The 19,973-nt window shown below is 56.9% G+C and overlaps 4 protein-coding genes across 4 annotated transcripts; 1 reads left to right on the top strand and 3 right to left on the bottom strand.

Annotated features, from left to right (window-relative positions):
- Positions 1-4,618: 4,618 nt before the first annotated feature.
- Positions 4,619-8,451, bottom strand: Tbcd (Tubulin-specific chaperone D; the record flags this gene model as incomplete). The annotated part of the gene is made up of 2 exons (XM_036636504.1): positions 4,619-8,239; positions 8,290-8,451. 2 exons carry the CDS (start codon positions 8,449-8,451, stop codon positions 4,619-4,621), a joined length of 3,783 nt encoding a protein of 1,260 aa, XP_036498846.1.
- Positions 8,452-9,285: 834 nt separating this feature from the next.
- Positions 9,286-10,617, bottom strand: eglC-2 (putative glucan endo-1,3-beta-glucosidase eglC; the record flags this gene model as incomplete). The annotated part of the gene is made up of 1 exon (XM_036636503.1): positions 9,286-10,617. The coding sequence occupies one exon, from the start codon at positions 10,615-10,617 to the stop codon at positions 9,286-9,288; it is 1,332 nt and encodes a 443-aa protein (XP_036498847.1).
- Positions 10,618-12,616: 1,999 nt separating this feature from the next.
- CGCS363_v004653 (putative transcriptional regulatory protein) lies at positions 12,617-14,557 on the top strand (the record flags this gene model as incomplete). The annotated part of the gene is made up of 1 exon (XM_036636502.1): positions 12,617-14,557. The coding sequence occupies one exon, from the start codon at positions 12,617-12,619 to the stop codon at positions 14,555-14,557; it is 1,941 nt and encodes a 646-aa protein (XP_036498840.1).
- Positions 14,558-14,780: 223 nt separating this feature from the next.
- On the bottom strand, positions 14,781-18,817 carry BEA3-2 (ABC transporter BEA3; the record flags this gene model as incomplete). Its single annotated transcript, XM_036636501.1, has 4 exons — positions 14,781-14,807; positions 14,860-17,097; positions 17,156-17,908; positions 17,966-18,817. 4 exons carry the CDS (start codon positions 18,815-18,817, stop codon positions 14,781-14,783), a joined length of 3,870 nt encoding a protein of 1,289 aa, XP_036498841.1.
- Positions 18,818-19,973: the final 1,156 nt, after the last annotated feature.

Below are 19,973 nucleotides of genomic sequence, written 5' to 3'. Positions count from 1 at the left end.
GCAGGGTTCAAAGACAACGATGAAGGTAGGATAAGGTGGCGGTGGGGGGGATTTGGAGATCGGAGAAGAGGAGTCGAGAAATCGGAACTGGAGAATGGAGAATGGAGTCGAGTCCACTGTGGGAATCACGGTGGACTGGAATGTGGTGCAGTCACAGGTGCAGGAGGGAGAGCTGAGTGCACCTCAGTGCGGTGCGGGCTGATTGACGCGTGGGGGAGCGGAGGAGGAGAAGCTGTTCGTTCGGTGCCCGCCATGGGTCACGGTGTGTGTGTGTGAGTGGAGAGGGGGGACATTGACCATTGGAGACCTATCGAAAAAGAGATGATGATCAGTAAAAATACGTGTGATATTCCCCCAACAAAGGTCGGCCGGAGGAAGGAGACCTTACATTTTTGCCGGTTCCTATCTCTGCCCGGTCAGCCTGATGCATGCCTAGGTAGGTACCTAGGTAGGTAGGGTTATCATTATCACGGGCGACAGCGAGGTCAGCTTCAGGTGGCAGGCAGGAACCGCGACCATGATACCGCCCCCACTCCGAGGCAGGTACGGCGAACAGGCGGATAAGAGGCACCTAGTGGAGGTACCTTAGGTAGGTAGATACCAGCTTGCCTACCACCTTAGGTCGAGCCTCAGGTTATCACCAAGTTCCCAGTTTCAAAGGTGAGGGAGGTGCTCGCTCATCAATGATCACGCCCGAGAACCACCACCCGCGCCGTCGACAGTTGCACCCAGTGCAACAGCACCCCAGGGGCCAAAGTACCTCGCTGCTGTGGGTGTGACAACACCAACCCACCACCGCATCTTTGTTCACCTCGTTGTCCTGCGAGGTTTGCTGAGACGATCATGGTGCTGTCGTCTGTCCGTCATCCGTCATCCGTCATGAGGTAGGCGCCGTCCGTGCTGCCCTGACGACCTGACCTGCCCTACCCTACCCTGTTTGCTTGCATGTGTTACCCACTCGTCGATGGATAAATGCAGGAAATGGAGTTGGATATCTCGTCATTTTGTTGGTCAGGGCAGAGTAAACGACGGGTGATGGAGACACCAATGGAGACGGGGTAAGGTAAGGTAAGAGCACCACGACGACAAACGACGACAAGCTTGGGCGGATCGGGGAGCATGGACCACCGCTTAGGTACCCGTCGACGGCTTCCCACTGGTCCGACTCACTCCGGTTTCCTGTCTCTGGGAAACACCCGTGGACACCTTCCCGCATCATCTCTGTTACTGTCACTGCAAGAGCTGAAGTGCACCTGCACCGTGTGGCCCAACCCAACCTACCTTAGGTACCTTACCTTAGGTACCTACCTATCCACTTGAGGCATTCTCACGGCTCGGATCCGGCCCCGCCCGCAGTTTCCCGTTTACTGGCACTCGAGTGCTTCATTCCTTCCCTCCCTCCCATGAGGCGAGGGAGGTCAACTGTGTTCACGTCAGGTCTGCAACTCCAGACTGTCAACGCCACCAGTGCCGGCATCCACGCCGCAAGTCTCACCTATTCTTACATACCTTACCTCACTTCCCTTCGCTTGTCTTGCTTTTGCAGCGACAGCACATCTTGCCTTGCCGTAAGGCAGAACCGACGCGAGACACGGCACGCACGATACCGTACCGCCGCCTCCCACTCACTCAGAAGCCAAACACAAACCACCCATCACGACACCATCATCCGAGACCGACCTTTTGCAAAATCCCACCGCAGCATTCACCATCGAAAATCCTCCGCCCAGAATACCCCTCTGTCCCGTCAGCTCTTACAAAAGCTGCTGCCCATGCACCTCCCGGGAACTTGTGCCGCACCCTCCCGCCACCTCCATCTGGCCCAGCCATTCCCAATCCAGACTTTACCGATTGGCACCCCTTCCCCCCTACTCAAACTGTGGCATGTCAGTCAACGGATTCCGAGGTCCATTCAACCCCAGAGTCACGGCCAACAGTTATTCGCACTTTACTGTCTCGCTTGTCATACGGATAGAGGGAAGCAGGCTGACTAGCCATTCGACAGGCAAGAACATTACTACTGGCGCTTCACTTCAAATTCTCTAAGCCATCTGCATCGCCTAGTCGATTAAGCCAAATCAAATTGCCCGACACACTTGATTCCGGCATATACATCGCTTGGCTGAGTACACCGCTGCTCACGCGACACCGCTCTAAATCTTGACCGGTGCCAGCCCTCGGATGCGCCTGCAAATGTGTCTCCACACAACCTAGAGAGATCGTTATCAAATCATGCCGCCAGGCTGCCGACTGTCCCTGGCCCAACAACCAACACGTCCTCTGCTCTTTTACGACTTGTCCTGCCCCGATACTTGCCGGCAACCGGTCACATCTTCACTCAGGGGCACTTTTGCAAGTTGCAAGTTGTAAGTTGCCAGTTGCCAACTGCAGACTGACTGCGTGTGGCAGACAACTCCTGACTCCACGAGCTCATGAAGAGTTTCACTGCATATCTGCCAGCTTACCCAACTGAGCAGGTCCTCCAGCGACACTTCGCTTTTGGGGGCACGCTAACCGTACGCCTGCCTTCTGGCCAATCCCAGCCTTCCGCCCTCCCACTCAACGCGACTTATCAACTTTCCTCCCGATGCCCACACCCCCCTACGTCTCCGATCTGCCTCACCTCCGAACCCATCCCCATTTTGAGCTGCCTACAGCGCTGAGCGCGTCCTGTACCTGCCTTTTCTCATTGCGGTATGTCTACCTCTGGATTATCATGTCTCAGCAAAATGAGGGAGCTTGAGCTCAGGTCTGCAATGCACGACGCTATGCCCACATCGAGTATAACATGCCAGTTCCCGCGAGGCTGGGTGCCCTTGACGTTGAGGGTACTTTTCAGGGTTCCTTTGTGTCACTCCCACGTGGAAGTACGGCAAACCAAAGTGGCCAGGTTGCCATGGGCCGGGGCAAGCTCTCGAACAAAGCGGGAAAAGAAACCCTTGACACAACTTCGATGAGGCGTTGGAGGACCAGGTACTGCTATCTTGCAACAGTCAACGGTTGCAGCTGTTCTGAGAGGAATCTCGGATCCTAATCTTTGCGCCACCCTGTCAAGGCCAAGGTCCTTGTACACGTTGCGTGTACGCAGTACGAATCTGCGGCGCAGTCCGACACAATTTCCTCAAATCTCCCGCCTGAACTTTACTGGCGGCCGTCTCCGCAAGATGCCAACTAGGTTGCCACATTCCTCGGCGTGTTACGCCTGGGACAAGTTCAGATGTTATTCAACAACTGTCCCGAATCGTCAGGCTGAATCGACCGTCGGTTTGGACTTAACGGCCCGAATTCTTGCCATGACCAGTATGTAGCTTCGGCCCCGGCCGTCGTCCAAAGACACTACCAGAGTTTTGCTCCAGCAAGTAGGTGATTGGCAGAGACCTGACCGCTGCCTACTAAGCCATGCTGGGCGACCGGTGTTGTCAACACTAGGCTCTCACTGCTTGTGCTTATAGCCTCATTGGGCATTTGACGTCGTCCGATCGACATAACGTCACACGGTCCGTGAGCATTTCGACATTGTACGTCGAGCCTGTGCGACGGGATGGCGGCGGCAGTCGATCGTGAAACAACAGCACCGGATCCGATTCGTCTCGTGAGTGACCGCCCGGTTTCCGCGGCTTAAAGGGATACGACTGGAGCTCTTCGGATGGATGAAAAATATCCCCAGAACGAGAGTGTCATCACCTAATACGCCGTCGTAGCGCCGCGGAAGTCTCGAAGAATAGCATCTCTAACTTTCTAGCTTGGTTACCGCAGGTAATGCATAAACGGCACAGATGATTGTGAGGCGCAAACCCAGAGACTTGGCACAAGCCCGCGCGGACAGCTAACATCGATTGACTCTCGGGCTAGTCCGCACGTAGCGCTGACCATGGCAGACGTCAACCACGCAGCCAGATTGGTGTCGTGCTGTGTCTATGTCCGTCCCTCTCCGTCCCGGAGCTAAATAGCCTCCGGTAAATCGTCAATGGTCCAAGAGTCGCTGCGTTGTCATTGACCCCCGCGGCCTCCTGCTTGCACAATGCGAGCGCGGCAAAAAAGCTACTGCCTCTCTTGGCCATCATGAGCACGTCACTATCTATACGAAAAGCTGTATGCCGAGCGCAAGGGGAGTATTTTGGGCCGTGCTTGGTTCTCCTGGCTGTACCCAGCCCTATGGCAAACATTGATTGAGTAGGTAGTATTCATTCCGCCGGCATTGGCGTCATGTCATGCCCGCATCGCATTCGCATTGTAACCCTTCTCCCGCACACCTTCCTCCCCAGGTAATACGCCGGCCGCGGCGGCCGTTGTCAGTGGCCGGCTTCGCTATGGCGTCTTCGATGATGTTTTTTTTGCTTGCTCCATGGGCTTTTGAAGTGTCGTGAGAACAGCAAAGCCCCAAATGACACCGAATAGTGAGCTCAATGTACATTACTTGCCTTCTAGGGAGGCGTGTAATTGCCGGCCTAGCAGAGTTGCCGCAGACCGGGCAAAAACCATGGCAGCTACCACAGGTGCCGTATCACGATAACTAAGGAAATCTTTCTGCGTTGCAAAGTGCTGCTTTCTTTCTAAAGACGACGGAACCTTTCTCGTCTATGCTCTTGTCTGCATGAAGTCTACTTGTATTCCATGTCTATGCGGCCTGGGCCAAGCCAAGCCGCTCGACAACGCGCTTGATGGACCCCTTTTCGGCCTTGCTCCAGTCCACGCTCTTCAACTCCTCCGCCCGACCGCCACCATCCCCCTCCTCTCCAAACAGCTTCCACAGCTCGTCGACAACCTGGCTGCGTACCCTGGGCCAGGGGTGGAACATGAGTGCCCCAAGCCTCTTCCTGGCCTCCGCGACCCCGTCCCTGACACCCTCCGCAGCCTCCGGATCCGCGGCCGTGTCGTCGAACCCGGCCACGCACCCGTACACCTTGATGCACGCCTCGAGCTTGCGCACGTTGCCGGTCTTGTAGCCCGCGCGCTGGACCAGCAGGCACAGCGAGCGCAGGCCGACCAGCACCCCGACGCACTTCTGGAAGAGGCCAACGTGGCATAGGAACGCGACGATCTCGAGCGTCGGGACGACGATGCGGTCCGTGGCCGCGAGGCCCTGGCGCGCCTTGAGGTTCGCGACGAGGGCGCCGCAGACGGACGACAGCGCGGCGGGCGAGACGGCGCAGAAGGAGGCGAGGGCGGCGCGGGAGGCGATGACGAGGTCTTCGTTGCCTGTGTCGGCGGAGGTGACGTAGCCGGAGAGGAGCTCCGACATCCAGGCCTCCTCGTCGGGGCGGGCGAGTTTGGGGTGGAGAAGGTTGGAGGAGGAGGATGTGCGCAGGGTCAAGAGGGTATGGAAGTACTCCCGTGAGGAGAAGGTCTGCTGCGTGAAGGTCGGGGCGAAGGACGGGTCGAGGGTTAGGGCGAGGACAGCATGGGCTTCGGTGCGGACGCGGTCCAGCTTCTCGGCCGCGAGACGGAGGATGCGGAGGAAGAGTTTGGATACCGCTTCCGGCAGCCATTCGACCTCGGTGGTTTCTGGTGCAAAGGCAAGCTTCCAGAGGGACTTTGTGGCGCGGAGGGCCTCGAGCCGGACGTGGGAGCCGACATCGCCGCGGGCGTTTGTCGTGTAGTCGTTGAGACCCTCGGCCAGGAGGTCCAGGAGGACCGGGGCGCGGTCGCGGAGCAGGACGCTCTGCGACAAGCTCTGGAGGATCGCGACGCGCGTGTCGATGTCGTTGTCGCCCGCCCACCGCGCGAGGACCGTGTCGCAGACGACGTCTGCTTCTTGGCTGCGGAACGTGCTGGTGATGGGGTACGCCATTGTGAGGGCGGAGAGCACGCCCGTGTCGTTTGCAGTGCGGGAGGTCGGGCGGTGACGCACTGTGGAGGCCCATTCCTGGATCATGGTCCTGCGGGAGTCGGGCGGGGAGAAGAGGAGGTGGATGAGGGCTGCTTCGGAGGACGCGGAGAAGGCTTCCTTCTCGGGCCGGGAGAGGCCTGCGGCGATGACGGGGCCAAAGGTCGAGACGAGACTGGTTATGGATGAGGGGATCGAAGGGAGAGCGTCGATCGTTGCCATTACGTTGAGGAGTGATTGGGTGTTTGCGGTTGAGACGACTGTGTAGCCTGGTTGGAGAGGCAACTGTGCGTTCGAGGAGAGCGTAGCCGCCTGCAGGATGGGGAGTGAGGAGGTGATGAGGCGGCTGGATGCTTCGGCAACTAGTTCTGGTCGACGGTAGGTTGTTTTCTGAAAGTCTCCCAAGATTGTCTCTAGATTTTGAATGATGCGCTGTGTGAGATCCGTGACGATGCCATCCGGCTTGGTAGTTAGTAGATCAGGGAACTTGTCCAGTACGGACGCGAGACAGAGTAGGAGTCCGTGGCGCTCGTCGACTTGTCTGGCCTGAAGAGCGCGAAGACGGGCGAGGATCCTATCGATCGAAGCCGTGAACTGAGCCGCGGCATCGGGCGAGTCCTTCTGGGAGAGTTCCAGCGTGAGAGTGCCAAACGAAGCGCCGGCGACACGACGCGAGGCGGCGTCTGCGTCGCCTATTCCTCGCCAGCCGAGGAGACCGTCCAAGAGGGCCGCGCCGTATTGGGGCGAGAGCCTCGTTGCGTTCAGGGCCACTTCATGAATGGCGCGCGACCGTAGGGCGACGGCGTGGTAGTCGACCGTCTGCACAACCCAGATGCCCTTCTCCACCGTGTCGGGGTGTCGCCCGATGAGTTCCTGTAGCGCAGCCGAAGCACCGCGGCGGATGTTGCCTGCCGAGTCGAGCGAGGCAGTGACGACCAACTCCGTGGCGAGGACTTGTAGGATGGAGGCGTCCCGGCTGTGAGGCCTGGCAGCGACGACGGCTGCTGTGGGGACTTCTAGGAGTTCCGCGGTGGTGTACCGTCGGGCCAGGGCCCAGATGCCGAAGCATGCTGCATCGCGGACGTTGGTCCCCACGGAGCCGCCTGATGTGCTGCGCTTCTCAAAGGAGAGGCCAAGGAGCAGGCCGTGAACGATGTCTGGGAGCTGGCTTGCGGGTGGGGAGCGGCGGTATAGCAGATGCGAGAGGGTCAGTATCAGACCGTGCCATTCCAAGGGGTCTACGGCTGCAAGGTCGCGGGTCTTGAGCCCGTTGGAGTTTCCTGGCTCCTTGGTCCAGAGGACGTTGCGGTTCAACGAGTCGAGGACGGCGTCGACTACCTGGGAAGCCATCTCTGGATCGAGTCTGAGAGTGACGATGCTGAGCGCTTTGGAAGCCGCCAACCGAACGGGTGTGTCGTTGTCGGCGAGGCATTCCAGGAAGTAGCCAATGGAAGTCTCGATGAGCTCCGTACTGTCTGGGTCCGGCGGCGACTTTCGGAGGAGGAGGACGGTGACGGAGCGGATGACCTTGATCAGCATTTTACGAGCCACCGCAACAGAGCGGATTGCTGCGGAGACGGGTGTCTCTTCGACCTCGGAGGAGGCGACTGAGTGAGCGGCGCGGAAGATGGATGAGAGATGGGCGTCCATGTCTGACGTGTTTATGGACGATCTCAGAACGCCGGCCAGGAAGGAGAGCACGCCAATGTAAAAGTACGGCGGCTGCGGCGGGGTATCCGGGGATGGGTTGAGGGAGGCGAGGGCCCAGTTGACGAGGGCGGTCAATACGCCTTGGGACTGCATGTCGCGGCGCATGGCTATGCGAACGAGAAGGGCGCGGGCACCATCGCGTTCTTTGCCAGGGGAGGCGAGATACTTGATTGCCACTGGGAGGATGCGGACTGTGATTCCCGGCAGGTCAGATGGCCAAGTGAAGTTTGGGATGGAAGGGAGGGTGAGTTGTTCGTCTGCCGCGGCGGAGGAGATAGTGGACAGGTCGAAGGGGGCGAGAAGAAGATGGGAAAGCCATAGAAGAACTAAATAGCGCTCTTCCCAGGACCATTGCTGAGTGTTGGACTGGGGCGATAAAGGGCTGAGCGAGGGACGGGAGGCCTGAGGCGACCTGGAGCGCTCCGCAGACTCGAGTGCCGAGAGGAGAGGCTCGATGTAGCGGGTCTCGACGTTGAGGAAGCGCACGACGACCTTCTCGCCACGGATCTTGGTGAAGGTGTAGAGCAGCTTAGCAATGGCGACATTCAGGGGCTCGAGCAGTTGGGAGCGAGTCGAGTGTTGTTTGGGACGGTTACGGTTCCGGATGTTGAGGTGGGCGAGGTAGGTTGTCGCTAAAAGCGGAAGCCATGTGGGAAGATGAGGATCCAGCAGTTGAGGAAGCTCTTGGAAGGGGTCGAGTAACTGTGGTTATTGTTAGCCGATGAGTTTGATGAGAAGAGTGATGAGATTACGCTTGATGCCAGACGGGCTGTTTCTGAGGTCCGTACGCGGCTGCGGAGAGTATGGCCGTCCGATTTGCGTAGGAAGAGGGGGAGAGATCGAGAAAAGTCCGCAATAAGATCTGTTGAGATCCTCTGAAGTTTGATGTCGCTGTCGTCCTCGTGGGCGTCCATTCTGGCGGGTCGGTGATGAGATGAGATTGGAAAGGTGTGCACGGTTTAGGACATTGAAGTGAGAGCGGGGGCAAAGAACTCGGTGAGGTGCCGCCTAGGACTCTCACAGATAGACTAGTTCGCCTCCGCTATCAAATGCCTGATATTTGGTATTTGTTTGCAACTCGCACTCACCACTTGCGATGTCGTGGGCAATGATTACGGCAGTGAAGTCGGGTTCATGTGAGTGAGTTGCGAAGGAAGCTAGAGATGTGGATAACGCGGTGATGCCCGCACAGTGCTATTGTCGACTTGTCGCTTTATTTGACACTGTTAAAAGGCTCACCAACCATCCTTGGAGGAAAGACAGTCTAGACTTCCGTTCTCTCTGGAAAGGCATCGTGTTTTCTTAAAACCACTCAGACTCATTCGAAAGTACTTTCACACATCACTGTCACCTGAACCAAGAAATATATGATTGCGTGTCCGTTGACAAAGCAGTCACCATCTCAACGAACTCTTCTTCGGCTTACATGAAATCGACTTCAATAGGGCCACCAAAGTGCAAATCAAAATAACTTTTTGTATATTTGATGATAATCTCATAACAATTTCCGATTGTGCTGCTTTCGGCCCGAAGGAGTGTGGTAGACTCGTTCCAACTAATAACTCTGCTTTTACTCAACCGCCGTACACTACAGTGCAGAATCTAGTGGGTTGCAATAACGTAATTAAGGCCGTGTATTCGTTTCCCCTGTCCCATGGAATTATGTACGTTGACCATGTTGGGGACCATCAGAAGGGTATAAAGCCAGACGTGGTAAAGAGAGGTGCAAATCCGCTCTCTAACGACACTTAGAACATTGCGAAGGCGAGCATGCCAGCCAGTACAGCGATGCTGAAGGTAGTAGCGGCAGCGCTGCTCACAGGAACGGTGGTGGTAGTTGAAGAAGGAACAGACGTGGGCACGCTCACGGTAGCATTACCGCCGGAGCCTGAGCCCGAGCCCGACCCAGATCCTGAGCCAGATCCTGAGCCAGACCCAGAGCCTGAACCGGAGCCGGAGCCGGGGGTGGCAGACGGCGACGCACCGCCGCTTCCACCGGAGCCAGATCCGGAGCCGGAGCCGCCGGAAGGCACAGCAGTCGACAACGTCGTAGCTCCACCAGAACCAGAACCGGAGTCAGCACCCGTGGCAGTGGCGGTAGCAGTCGGAGTGCCAGCAGCGGTAGAAGAGCTGGAGGTGGTGTTGTCACAAGACAGGTCGTACAAAGGCTTGTTGGTCAGGGTTGAGCCAATGACACCGAAGCTGGGGTTGGGAGTAGTGGGAGAAGAGTCCTGGAAAGTGTACCACCAGACATTGGTCTTTCCAAACATGGGGCAGCCAACCTCGTCCCAGAAAGTCTTCGCGTTCTCGAGGGAAGGGACAGCAGAACCGACGGTCTTACCGCTGACAGGCCAACCAGTTTCGGCAATCCAAACAGGCTTGCCGCCAACGGCACCCTGGGTCGCGCTCAGAGCCTCGGCCCATCGCTGCTTGCTGTCAGAGATGGCGTTGGGCTTGGTGTCCTCGAAGTAGGGGTAGGCGTCCATGCCAATCCAGTCGCAAGCATCGATGACTGCCTTGTTGCTGCCATTAACCCAGGCAGTCCATGTGTCGACATGGCCCAGAGGGGCGCTGCTCAGGGGCGAACCCTTGAGGATTTCCCGGACTTGATCAAAGTATCCCACGAGCGTGTTGGGCTCGGCGCCAGCGTATTCGCCATTGGCAATGCCGGTTGGTGAATGGCGGTAGAGATCCTCACTTCCAATGGAGATGCCGGCAACCAGACCGTTGAGCTGACTGCCGTACTGCGACACCGTCTTCTTCAGGGCCTCGAGCTCGTTTGCAAAAGCTGCGTCACCGGCAGAAGCCCAGAGACCGAGTAGCAGACTGGTCTTTGTGGAGATGGCGGCGGGAATGGCTGCAATAGGGTCGTTGGTGCTTCCGCCTTGGACCATTGTGTAGAGACGGGCTGATGTGAAAGCACCGTTGGTGCCCTCGAGACTAGCAGCAGCCTTGAATTCGGCCTCGAAGTCGGCCTGTGTCTTTGCGCTGCCATCTGTGAAGGTAGAGCCGTAGTTGAAGCCCTGGAAGGCACTGGCCGTTGCGGCGTAGAGGACCGCAGCCAAGCTGGAGGTACGCATTATGTCGGTTGCGCGTTGAGTGGTATAGAGTTAGGTGCTGCTGGATCTTTGAGGGAGAGGCAAGTATACGAGAAAATGGAAGAGGTTGACTTGTAGGTGCCGTAGAAGCCGGGTGCTCTGGAGGAATAGCAACTAGGTATTAATACGTAGGTCAAGGCCGGCAAACGAGAGACGATGTGGGTGTTGAATCAGAGACCCGGAGGCACAATGAGGATAACGATTGTGAGGAGATGCAAAAGAGAGGAGGTGAAGCAAGGGAAGCAGGAGAGAGGAAAAAAATGAGAAAACACGAGGGGTAGGAGGGTTTTTGACCAAGAAGGCAGATGCTTGATCAGATCACATAAACAAGCTCGATGGTCTTTGCCGACTTCCCTGTGCCTTGCACATGGCAGCGGAACTCCCCTTCCCCTCCAAGTACTGTGTAGGTTCTCGGTTTGTTTCCCACACCCTCCCAACAAGAAGGACCAATCCAGACGAGAGAGTTGCGTAAGTGGGATGACACCTGGAGGGCGGAAGAGTCTGGAAAGGGCAAGTGAGGTTAGCTGGGTGGTTCCACATGCCCCGAGTTGAACTGACACTTCCCAACACCCCTTCCCCTTCCCCTCCCTCGCCGAGATGCAGCATCGCTGTCCAGCATTGAACGCTTAAGATGCAGGAACAAGGTGTGCCCCGTATCCCAATCACATCTTTAGGTTTCTTCTGCAGGACTGCCCCTGAAGCGACGAGGCGATGAGGTCACGGAGTGTGCAGGGCAACCAAATCGGGGCAGGACGGCTCAAAACAAAGGCCCAATCACGGCTGCCATCCCATTTTACCGGCGTGCCGGCGCCCATCTTGGGCCGTCAAGAACCCCCGGGCCCGCGCTGGCTTGCCCATTTTTAGCAGCCATGTGCACTATGCTCACCCCTGTGTCCCTGTACGGCCAGCCCGTGATGGTAAGCCCGGTCGAATCGCCCCCTCCCCCGTATTTTCAAGCAATCCCAATGTTGCGAGAGACCATAATAACACCTCATCGGAATGCGCGACATGTCTGTCCATCTTTCAATTTGAGAAACTTTCTGTCAATATTTTGGTCAGTGAAGGCCTGTCTTGTAAGAACGCGAATCTGAGTCTGCCATCTGCAGTCATCTGGCGTCAGTGCCCGAGGAATAACACTTTCAGCTCTGCCCTAAGGTATATTGCATGTAGGGTAGGTTTCCCGACGGCTTCCGGTGCCGTCTGCCACCCGCCTAGCGAGACCACCTAGACTCACGTAACTCCCAACAACGCGTGGTTGCTCGACGTCCTAAGTTGGCGAAACCAAGTGGCGTTCGACATGTTGAGTTGGTTGGGCACGACTGCCGCTCTGTGGAAGAGTCCACTGCAGGGGAAAAGCCAGACCGAAGCCAGGCAGATCAATCGCCAATGACGGAAGCTGGGTGACTGCGAGGAAGACTGGGAAAAAGCAATAGCGGAGATGTGACAGCTGCAGGTACCAAGCGCTCGCTTCCCCAGGTATGCAAGGGTTAAGGGGTCTCAGAGGACCACATTCCCCGTCTGCAGTGGCTCTCTCAGCTCGGAGCCTCCAACCCGCCGTTGATTTTTCCTCGCTGTACGAATACCCAATTCTCGCAGTCGATGAGGTCGAAAAATCGCACGTCATTTCATGGCCAATTCTTCCCACTGATTCCAATTTGAGAGGCATCAGAAAAAAACACGACGAAATTAGGATCACGTAATGCACTCGTCACCCACCTCAGCCCTGGCGGAAAGCCACATGAGGCACGGCCGGACTAAGGATACTGAGATTATCCGGCCTTCGGTGTGACTCGTAGGGTGCGCCAACTTCGTTCACGTTTGCACCACTCGTGGTTCGAAGAAAAGTGGACCCAATTGAGTCCAACGACACCTGCCAGGCAACTCCTCTGTGCCATCCATCTCACCAGGCTGCCTTTTGTACCTGCTCATCGTCTTGACCTCATCTGCCATTTGCGCAATGATCGACATATGATGAGCAGCAATGGCGGAATTCAACATCCAGCTTTCCCCGTATCTTGAATCAAACGCCGTCCCGTTCACCAATACATCTCAAGCCGCCAGTAAACCGAAGCACTCTCGAACAAGCACACGAAAGGTGCGAACCGGATGCATCACTTGCAAGAAGCGCCACGTAAAATGCGATGAGGGCAAGCCTCACTGCAGCAATTGTCTCCAGAATCGGGGATACTGCGAAGGCTACGCCCTCGAAACGAGAAAGAATGCCGCTGCAAAACCCGGCCAAGTCGTCTGGGATTCCAGGCAAGCCACCCGCCATGCCGCACACCCGAGGGTCCAGTTGAAATTGGACCCTGATGCTCTCGACTTCACCGACACATCGAGCATGCGCTACTTTGAAGAATTCGTTAACCTGGCCAAAGCACCCTGGACCAATGCAGCCGCCAGCAGCAGCCTGTGGGAAGTAACTCTCCCTCAGCTTGCACGCAACAGCAATACCCTTCGATCTGCCGCCATGGCCATCGGTGCACTCAGCGTGTGGCATCGCCAATCAGCCCAACGGAGCCTTCGCACAATATCCGTGCCCGAGATGTCAACCAACGAGAGCGACGAGCATTACTTCAATGCTGTCGCTCACTACTGCCATTCCATCAAGGAGCAGAGCCGCCAAGCATCTCTTCAAGACGCCATCATCTTGTCTGTCCTTTTGCTCTTGTTCGAGACGCTTAGGGATAACAGGAAAGCCGCCCTGGATCACGTTAATCACGGTCTTTGTCTTATGCTGTCTCTCATCACAGACGACAATGCAGAACATCATATTGGGAAGCTGGCCCCCAACCCCAAGCCTCTCCTGGCTGCCATCGCCGACGTTTTCAACCACCTTGCAAAACAAGCCCGTACGGTGTTGCGTGACAGAGTGGGACAGGGACCTCCCCTTCCAAACCTAACCAAGGTCTTAAGGAGTAGGAACCATACCATGGAATCTTTCATGATTCTATTGAGTCAAGTGCCTAGCTCAGACGTCGACATCGACAATATACCCACAGTTTTCAAAAGCCTCGACGACTTTGAAGACAGCTGGAATGCCGTTCAGCGTGCACAAACGGCAATGATCCCCATCATGGTGGAATACTTGTACAACTCAGATGCAATTCACTCACATGATGAGGAGGTCATCTATGGGTTTCACGTCAATCTCCTACAGAACCCCCGGATTGTGGAGTTCTCCGAGAAGTCAAATAAAACCATGGAAGCACTCGACGCCGGATTCCAGCCCCTTTTCAACAAGATCATCATGTCCCATGACACCGAGTCACCCGTGTACTTGAGGGCGATTCATCTGCGCCTGCAATATCTGGGCGTCTACACGTTCGACAACCCTCCAATGTATGTGAACATTGAATCGGTAAACGCACGGACACCCCTCTTCCGAGAATATCTATCTGTTGCTTCTATCGCTCTCCGCGCAGCCAAACGAGACGTCGAGAAAAACCCGGGCCATCAAGTTTCCCTTCAGTGCAACATCACCTGGCACTTGATGGTTCTGTCCTTCTTCTGTCGCGATCCGTTGGCACGCGATGAAGCCGTAGAGATGCTGAAAGATTACCCGGGTCAAGATGGCTTGTGGAAAACCCGAGCTTTGTACGCCATTGCAGCGCGAAACCGCACTATCGAGTGCATGAATGCATCCGAAGGCACGCCTCACGAGCAGTGGCGAAGGTTCTGGCGTCGCGAGTTCCTCTTCGAGGAGGGTGGAGACCGCGTCCTGCTCCGCTATCTCGAGAAAGACGGTTTGCTTGGGACGTGGACGTTGGTGCAGGAGGCTGCCGTGGTCCGAGAGAAAGACGAGGACATAGTATGGACAAGGCAGCCGGTGCATGGGCGTGGCGGCCTGCTTATGGCTGAAGTATTCGGTGCCGAGCGTGCGGGATATGGCAAGTGGAGCGGCAAAGGTACCGACGTTTAGAATTCAGGCGGTATAAGATACAACGTTTTGACGAATGTGCTTTGAAGAGAAGGAGTATACGACATGGAGACAATTACATTGATACCCAAATAAAGTAAGAAAAAGAAACAAGTCAGCCTGGGAAAAAAAGGGTTTGCCCAGACGGTCTATACAACTCGAGAGCCCACAACTGCCAACCCAAATCGCGCGCTATGCCAATGCACAATTTTTAGATTTCCGCAGCCTACTGATCCAAAGCCTGACTCTGGCACTGTAAGATGTATGTTAGTCAAGAACCATGAACACGATGATGAATTGCTTACCATCTCCCAGTACACGCCCTTCTTCCGAAGCAGCTCCTTGTGGGTTCCCTTTTCCACCACGCAGCCTTCACTGAAGACGAAGATGACATCCGCGGTCTGGATCGTCGACAGCCGGTGCGCAACAGCGACCATTGTCCGCCCTTGGCGCGCCCTCTCAAAGGCGGCCTGGACGATCTTCTCCGACTCCGAGTCCAGCGCCGACGTCGCCTCGTCGAGCAGAAGCAGCTTGGGGTCGCGTATCAGAGCGCGGGCAATGGCGATGCGCTGCTTCTGGCCGCCGGACATGGAGACGCCCTTCTGCCCGACTTGGGTGTCGTAACCCTCGGGCAGGGAGGCGATGAAGTCATGGATGAAGGCCTCGCGGCAGGCGTCGTGAATGCGCTGCTCCGAGATGAGGGCGGGCTCTGAGATGCCGAAGAGGACGTTGTCGCGGATCGTGCCGCGGAACATGATGGGCTCCTGCGGCACGAGGGAGAGGTTGCGGCGGTAGTTGTAGACGTTCATGTGGTTGACGTTGATGCCGTTGCAGAGGACCTCGCCGCGGTTGGGCTCGACGTCGTAGAACCGCTCCAGGAGGGAGATGATGGTCGTCTTGCCGCACCCGGACGGCCCGACGAAGGCCGCGTACTGCCCCTTTTCGATGGTCAGGTTCAGGCCGTCGAAGACGACGACGTCGCGCGTGGGGTACTTGAAATGCACGTCGCGCAGCTCGATGCGCACGCCGCCTTGCGACTTGGAGATCTCGTCGCCGTGGCGGATGCCGGAGTTGCCGCCGACGGCCGACTCTTGGACATCGAGAATGCGGTCCGCGGCGGCGGCAGCCTGCGCGGCGCTGGGCGCCACCGAAAGGGCTTGACTTGCCGACTCGGCGCCTTGGATGATGGCCATGAGGCAGATGAAGAAGGCCTCCATGGTGTACTCGCCCTTGGCCAGGAGTCTGCCGCCGTACCAGAACACGAGCGCCTGACATCCCATGCCGGCGCTGTCTGCGAACCCGTACAACACAGAGGTCCACTGTGCTTTGCGCTTTGCCGCGTCGATGTGTTGGTTCAGAAGCTTCTCATACCGCTCTTTGATTGACGGTTCCATGGTGAGAGCAGAGACGGTGCGGATAGCCCCGATGGCCTCGGTGGCGAACTGCGAGCTTTCCATGAACACCGTCGAGTTCATTTGGTCAAACTGCACTTCCTGCCTGTACTTCCAGAGACCGGTGCCCAGCATGACAGGCAAGCAGACAAACATCGCTATGAGGCCTAGCTTGGGCGAGTAGAGGAGTGCGATGAGCACAGCTCCGGCGACGGTGAAGAGGCCTGACAGCAGGAGAGCGAGGTTCAGTCCGAGGAGCTCCTCGAGCTGCTTAGCGTCGCCGCCGACCCTCGAGCTCAGAGCCCCGTGGGAATTCTCGTCATCGTCGAAGAAACTGATATTCTGGTGCAGCATGTCGGTCAGGTACTGCTTCTTGTACACGGCGCTGATGAAGTACTGTGTGTGCAGTCCGATCCAGCCCTCACACGCCCACGCGATGCCGATGCATATGGCGAGGACCATCCACATGAGACCCCAGAAGTTGGCTTCCTTCTTCAACTCGTCGCTGGGGAGGAGGAAGACGTTGATCACCTTGGCAAAGAGCCAGGCCTGGATCGGGGTGCCCGATGCCACCGCCATCGCGGAGATCGTGATGCCGAGGTACGAAGGCCACTTGTCGCGCTGGATCCACATGAGCTTGCCGAAGCTCCAGATGATACCTCGCGGCTTGCGTTTGACGACCTCTCGGTCGCTGAGGATGCTTGGGGGACCACCGTGCTTGCTCGAGTTGGCGTATGTCTTCTCCGTCGAGGCGTCGTCAAACTCCACGAGTTTGGGGTTCGCCTTCTCGTCATTGGGGTCCGACAGGTTCAGAGCCTGGGCGTTGACCAGCCCGCGGTAGACGCCGTACTTGTTGGCCATGAGACTCTGGTGCGTGCCTTGCTCGACAGCTTGACCCTGTTGCAGCACGACGATGTGGTCCGCCTTTTGGATTGTTGAGAGGCGGTGGGCAATGGTGATTGTGGTGCGGCCCTTGGTGACCCTGTCGAGTGCGGCCTGAACGACCTTCTCGGACTTTGCATCGATTGCGCTCGTTGCTTCGTCAAGGATGATGATGCGCGGCTGCTTGATGATACTCCTCGCGATGGCGAGTCTTTGCTTTTGGCCTCCCGAGAGCTTGGCGCCGCCATCGCCGACCTTCGTGTCGTATCCCTTTTGGAAAGTGTCAGCAATCCGTGGAGGACGGCCAAGGAAAAAGGGGTGAACTTACGTCCGGAAGCCTGCAGATGAACTCGTGGGCATAGGCCTCCTCGCAAGCATCCTGGACAAGCTGCCTCCTGCGCTCCTCGCTCTCGTTCTCCAAACCGGTCCCGATAAGACCGTTTGCGACGTTGCCGAAGATGGTGTCGTTGAAGAGGAAGGGCTCCTGTTGAACCAAACCGACCTGTGACCTCCACCACTGGAGGTCGCAATCCTCCAAATCGACGCCGCCGACACGGATGCGCCCAGATGGTCGCGTAACCTCAGGTACCTTCTCACCAGCCGCCTTGCCTGCGGCTTGAGGCATCAGGTTCACCTTGGGCACTGCAGGTTGCTCCCGCAAAGAGTACCACCGCTCGAGAAGTCCCACAATCGTGCTCTTACCCGAGCCCGACGGCCCGACAAGCGCAATGTTCTCGCCTGGGTGAATACGGAAGTTCAGCTCGTTCAGCACGGTGATGCCGGGCCTGGTGGGGTACCCAAATACCACGTCCTCAAAGATGATGTCGTGCGAGTCGATTTCGGGCTTGAGATTTCCGGACGGCGGCAGCGGCGCGTCAATCACGGTGAACAGCTCGCAAGCTGCGACCATGGCCTTGCTGACGGCCATCAGCGGCGTCGAGATGCGCTCCATCGAGGTGAGGATCATCATGACTGACATCAGCACGACGAAGACGACACCGGCGTTATTCAACGCCCCGGCAATGAAGCGCTGCGTGCCGTACCAGAATGCCAGGCCGTAAGCACCGAACATGCCAAAGAACTACACCGAGTCAGCTGTGTAAAGGGAGTGTGAGAGATCACATCGTCGTGGACTTACGATTAACCCAAACTGAGCAGCCACAATGGGCGCCGTCTTCTGAGCCCGCTCCTTCGCCTTCCGCACCCATCCGTCGTACGTCTCAATGACACGCTTCTGCGCGCCGCAGGCCATGACCAGTCGGATCCCTCCAAGAGCCTCGCTGGCGACAGCGGTGCCCTGCATGTCTGCCACTAGCGTCTCCGTCTGCCCCTTGACCACCCTCGGCAACACGATTGCGAGAATTAGCGTGATGTACAGCAGCAATGAGGACGTAACCAGGGTCAGATCCCAACTCCAGATGAAAGCGATGATCAGAGCCGTCAAGATTGTCCCGGTAAACTGCAGAAACGTTCCCAGACGCTCAGAGATGCCGATCTGCAGCGTGGTCGAGGTCGTCGTGATGGCCGTCGCAGGCGCCCCGGGCGCCATCGAGTCGATGGTGTGGATCGACTGCGCAAAGAGCGACTGGACGTAGTGCAGGCGCACCGCCGACGAGAGCCGGATGCCAATCATGCGGAAGCAGAACTTGTTGATTGAGTTGAGCAGCCAGCGACCCAGGAAGAGGGCCATGATGAGCAGCGCTTGGCGGTTCAGGAGGTGCTCAAAGTCGGAGGTGGTGAGGGTCGAGTTGGGCTGGAAGAACTCTGTAAACTGCCCGACGAGCTGGCCAAAGAGGATGTTCATGAGCGGGAGGGTGACGCCGGCGCCGAGGGAGGCAACGGCCGCGATAACGTATACTATGAAATCCCATCTTGAGGCGTAGGTGAAGACTCGGATGTAATCTGCGAATGCGGGTTTTCGTTCTACGGGCCCAGCATCCCCCTTCCCGGCGGGGGGTGATTTCTCGTCTGTTTGGTTTTTCTTCGCCATTCTTTTTTCCCTTGGTGGCGTTCAAGTTGTGTGTGTGAGTCGTGGAAGTTGAGAAGTTCTGAGATTCCAGAAATTCCAACCATCAGCGAGACGCAAACCCCCACGACAATATTTCCTCCCAATGACGCGGGGAAGGACGGAAGTCGAAACTTACTTATGGAGTGTAGAGGTAAACTTCTCGGTGCTTGGTCTGGTCCTTTGATGTTGCGGCGGATCAAAGCTGCAGAGGTCTGATCTCGACGTCGTTCATGCCTGGCCGTTTTGACCGTCAAGGGGTTTGGTTTTGGTGAGCGAGATCGATATGGGACCGTTTTGTGGCCCGTTGCCTCTGAAGAACAGAGCCAAGTTTGGCTTCAAGAGAGTTTCAAGAAGAGAGCGGGATTCGAATTTAAAAGGCTCGATTTGGTAGAAAAACAAAGAAGGACCGCAAGTTGGCAAACTTGCCATTCAAATAGCATCCGAGGACGGAACGATTCTGGAAGACACATGTTTTGGGCAATATGACAGGCACCACCAGCAGATCCAATCTTGCCAGGGCGAAAGATCTCGTGTAAGAGGTCGCTGCTGCATGGGCCGCTGGATTACCGCTTTTGGAAAGACACGACCCGTGCGTTCGTACACTCGTAAATTGAGGCTCGGGGTATTTCGACCAATTAGCACTCGGCTTACCTTGTCTCAACCTTGCTCCCATTAAGGGTGCCTCTTCCGCGGATGACCTACTCTAGGCGGGCAATTTCTATGAGGACAAAAGTACTTGGTGGTTCATACTTCAATAACAGTCCACATCTGGACGTTTTTCATGGATGTAAAGTTGCAGGACGATAATGCAGCCTTGGCATCATGTAAAGTGATCTCCTCCAGGCCGACTCCCGTAGTGGAGTTCTCTTTCTCATTGCTCCATCCGCCAGGTTAAAAACGATGAGAAGCCGTCGCCGTCGGTGGTGGTGGTGGTAGTGGTGTTCTGGTGCCGGCGGCCAGTGAGTCAGGGCCGATGTTGTGTGAACCAAATCCTGTTGGGGAGGCTTGTTTGCGCTCCGTTCGCAACACCCTGGAGAACGGGCTGCGTGGTTGATCTGATCGCCGCCGGAAAAACCCTTCTTGCAGCAGAGGACAAGAGTTGACCGGTGCCGTCCCGAGCGAGGTCTCGCGGCGAGGG

The sequence above is a fragment of the Colletotrichum siamense genome, assembly GCF_013390195.1.
Source record: "Colletotrichum siamense strain Cg363 chromosome Unknown KSG_Cg363_contig03, whole genome shotgun sequence".
In the NCBI taxonomy this organism is placed as follows: Eukaryota; Fungi; Ascomycota; class Sordariomycetes; order Glomerellales; family Glomerellaceae; genus Colletotrichum; species Colletotrichum siamense.
The sequence above is the reverse complement of the archived record's forward strand: the minus strand, read 5'-3'. Positions and strand labels throughout refer to the sequence as shown.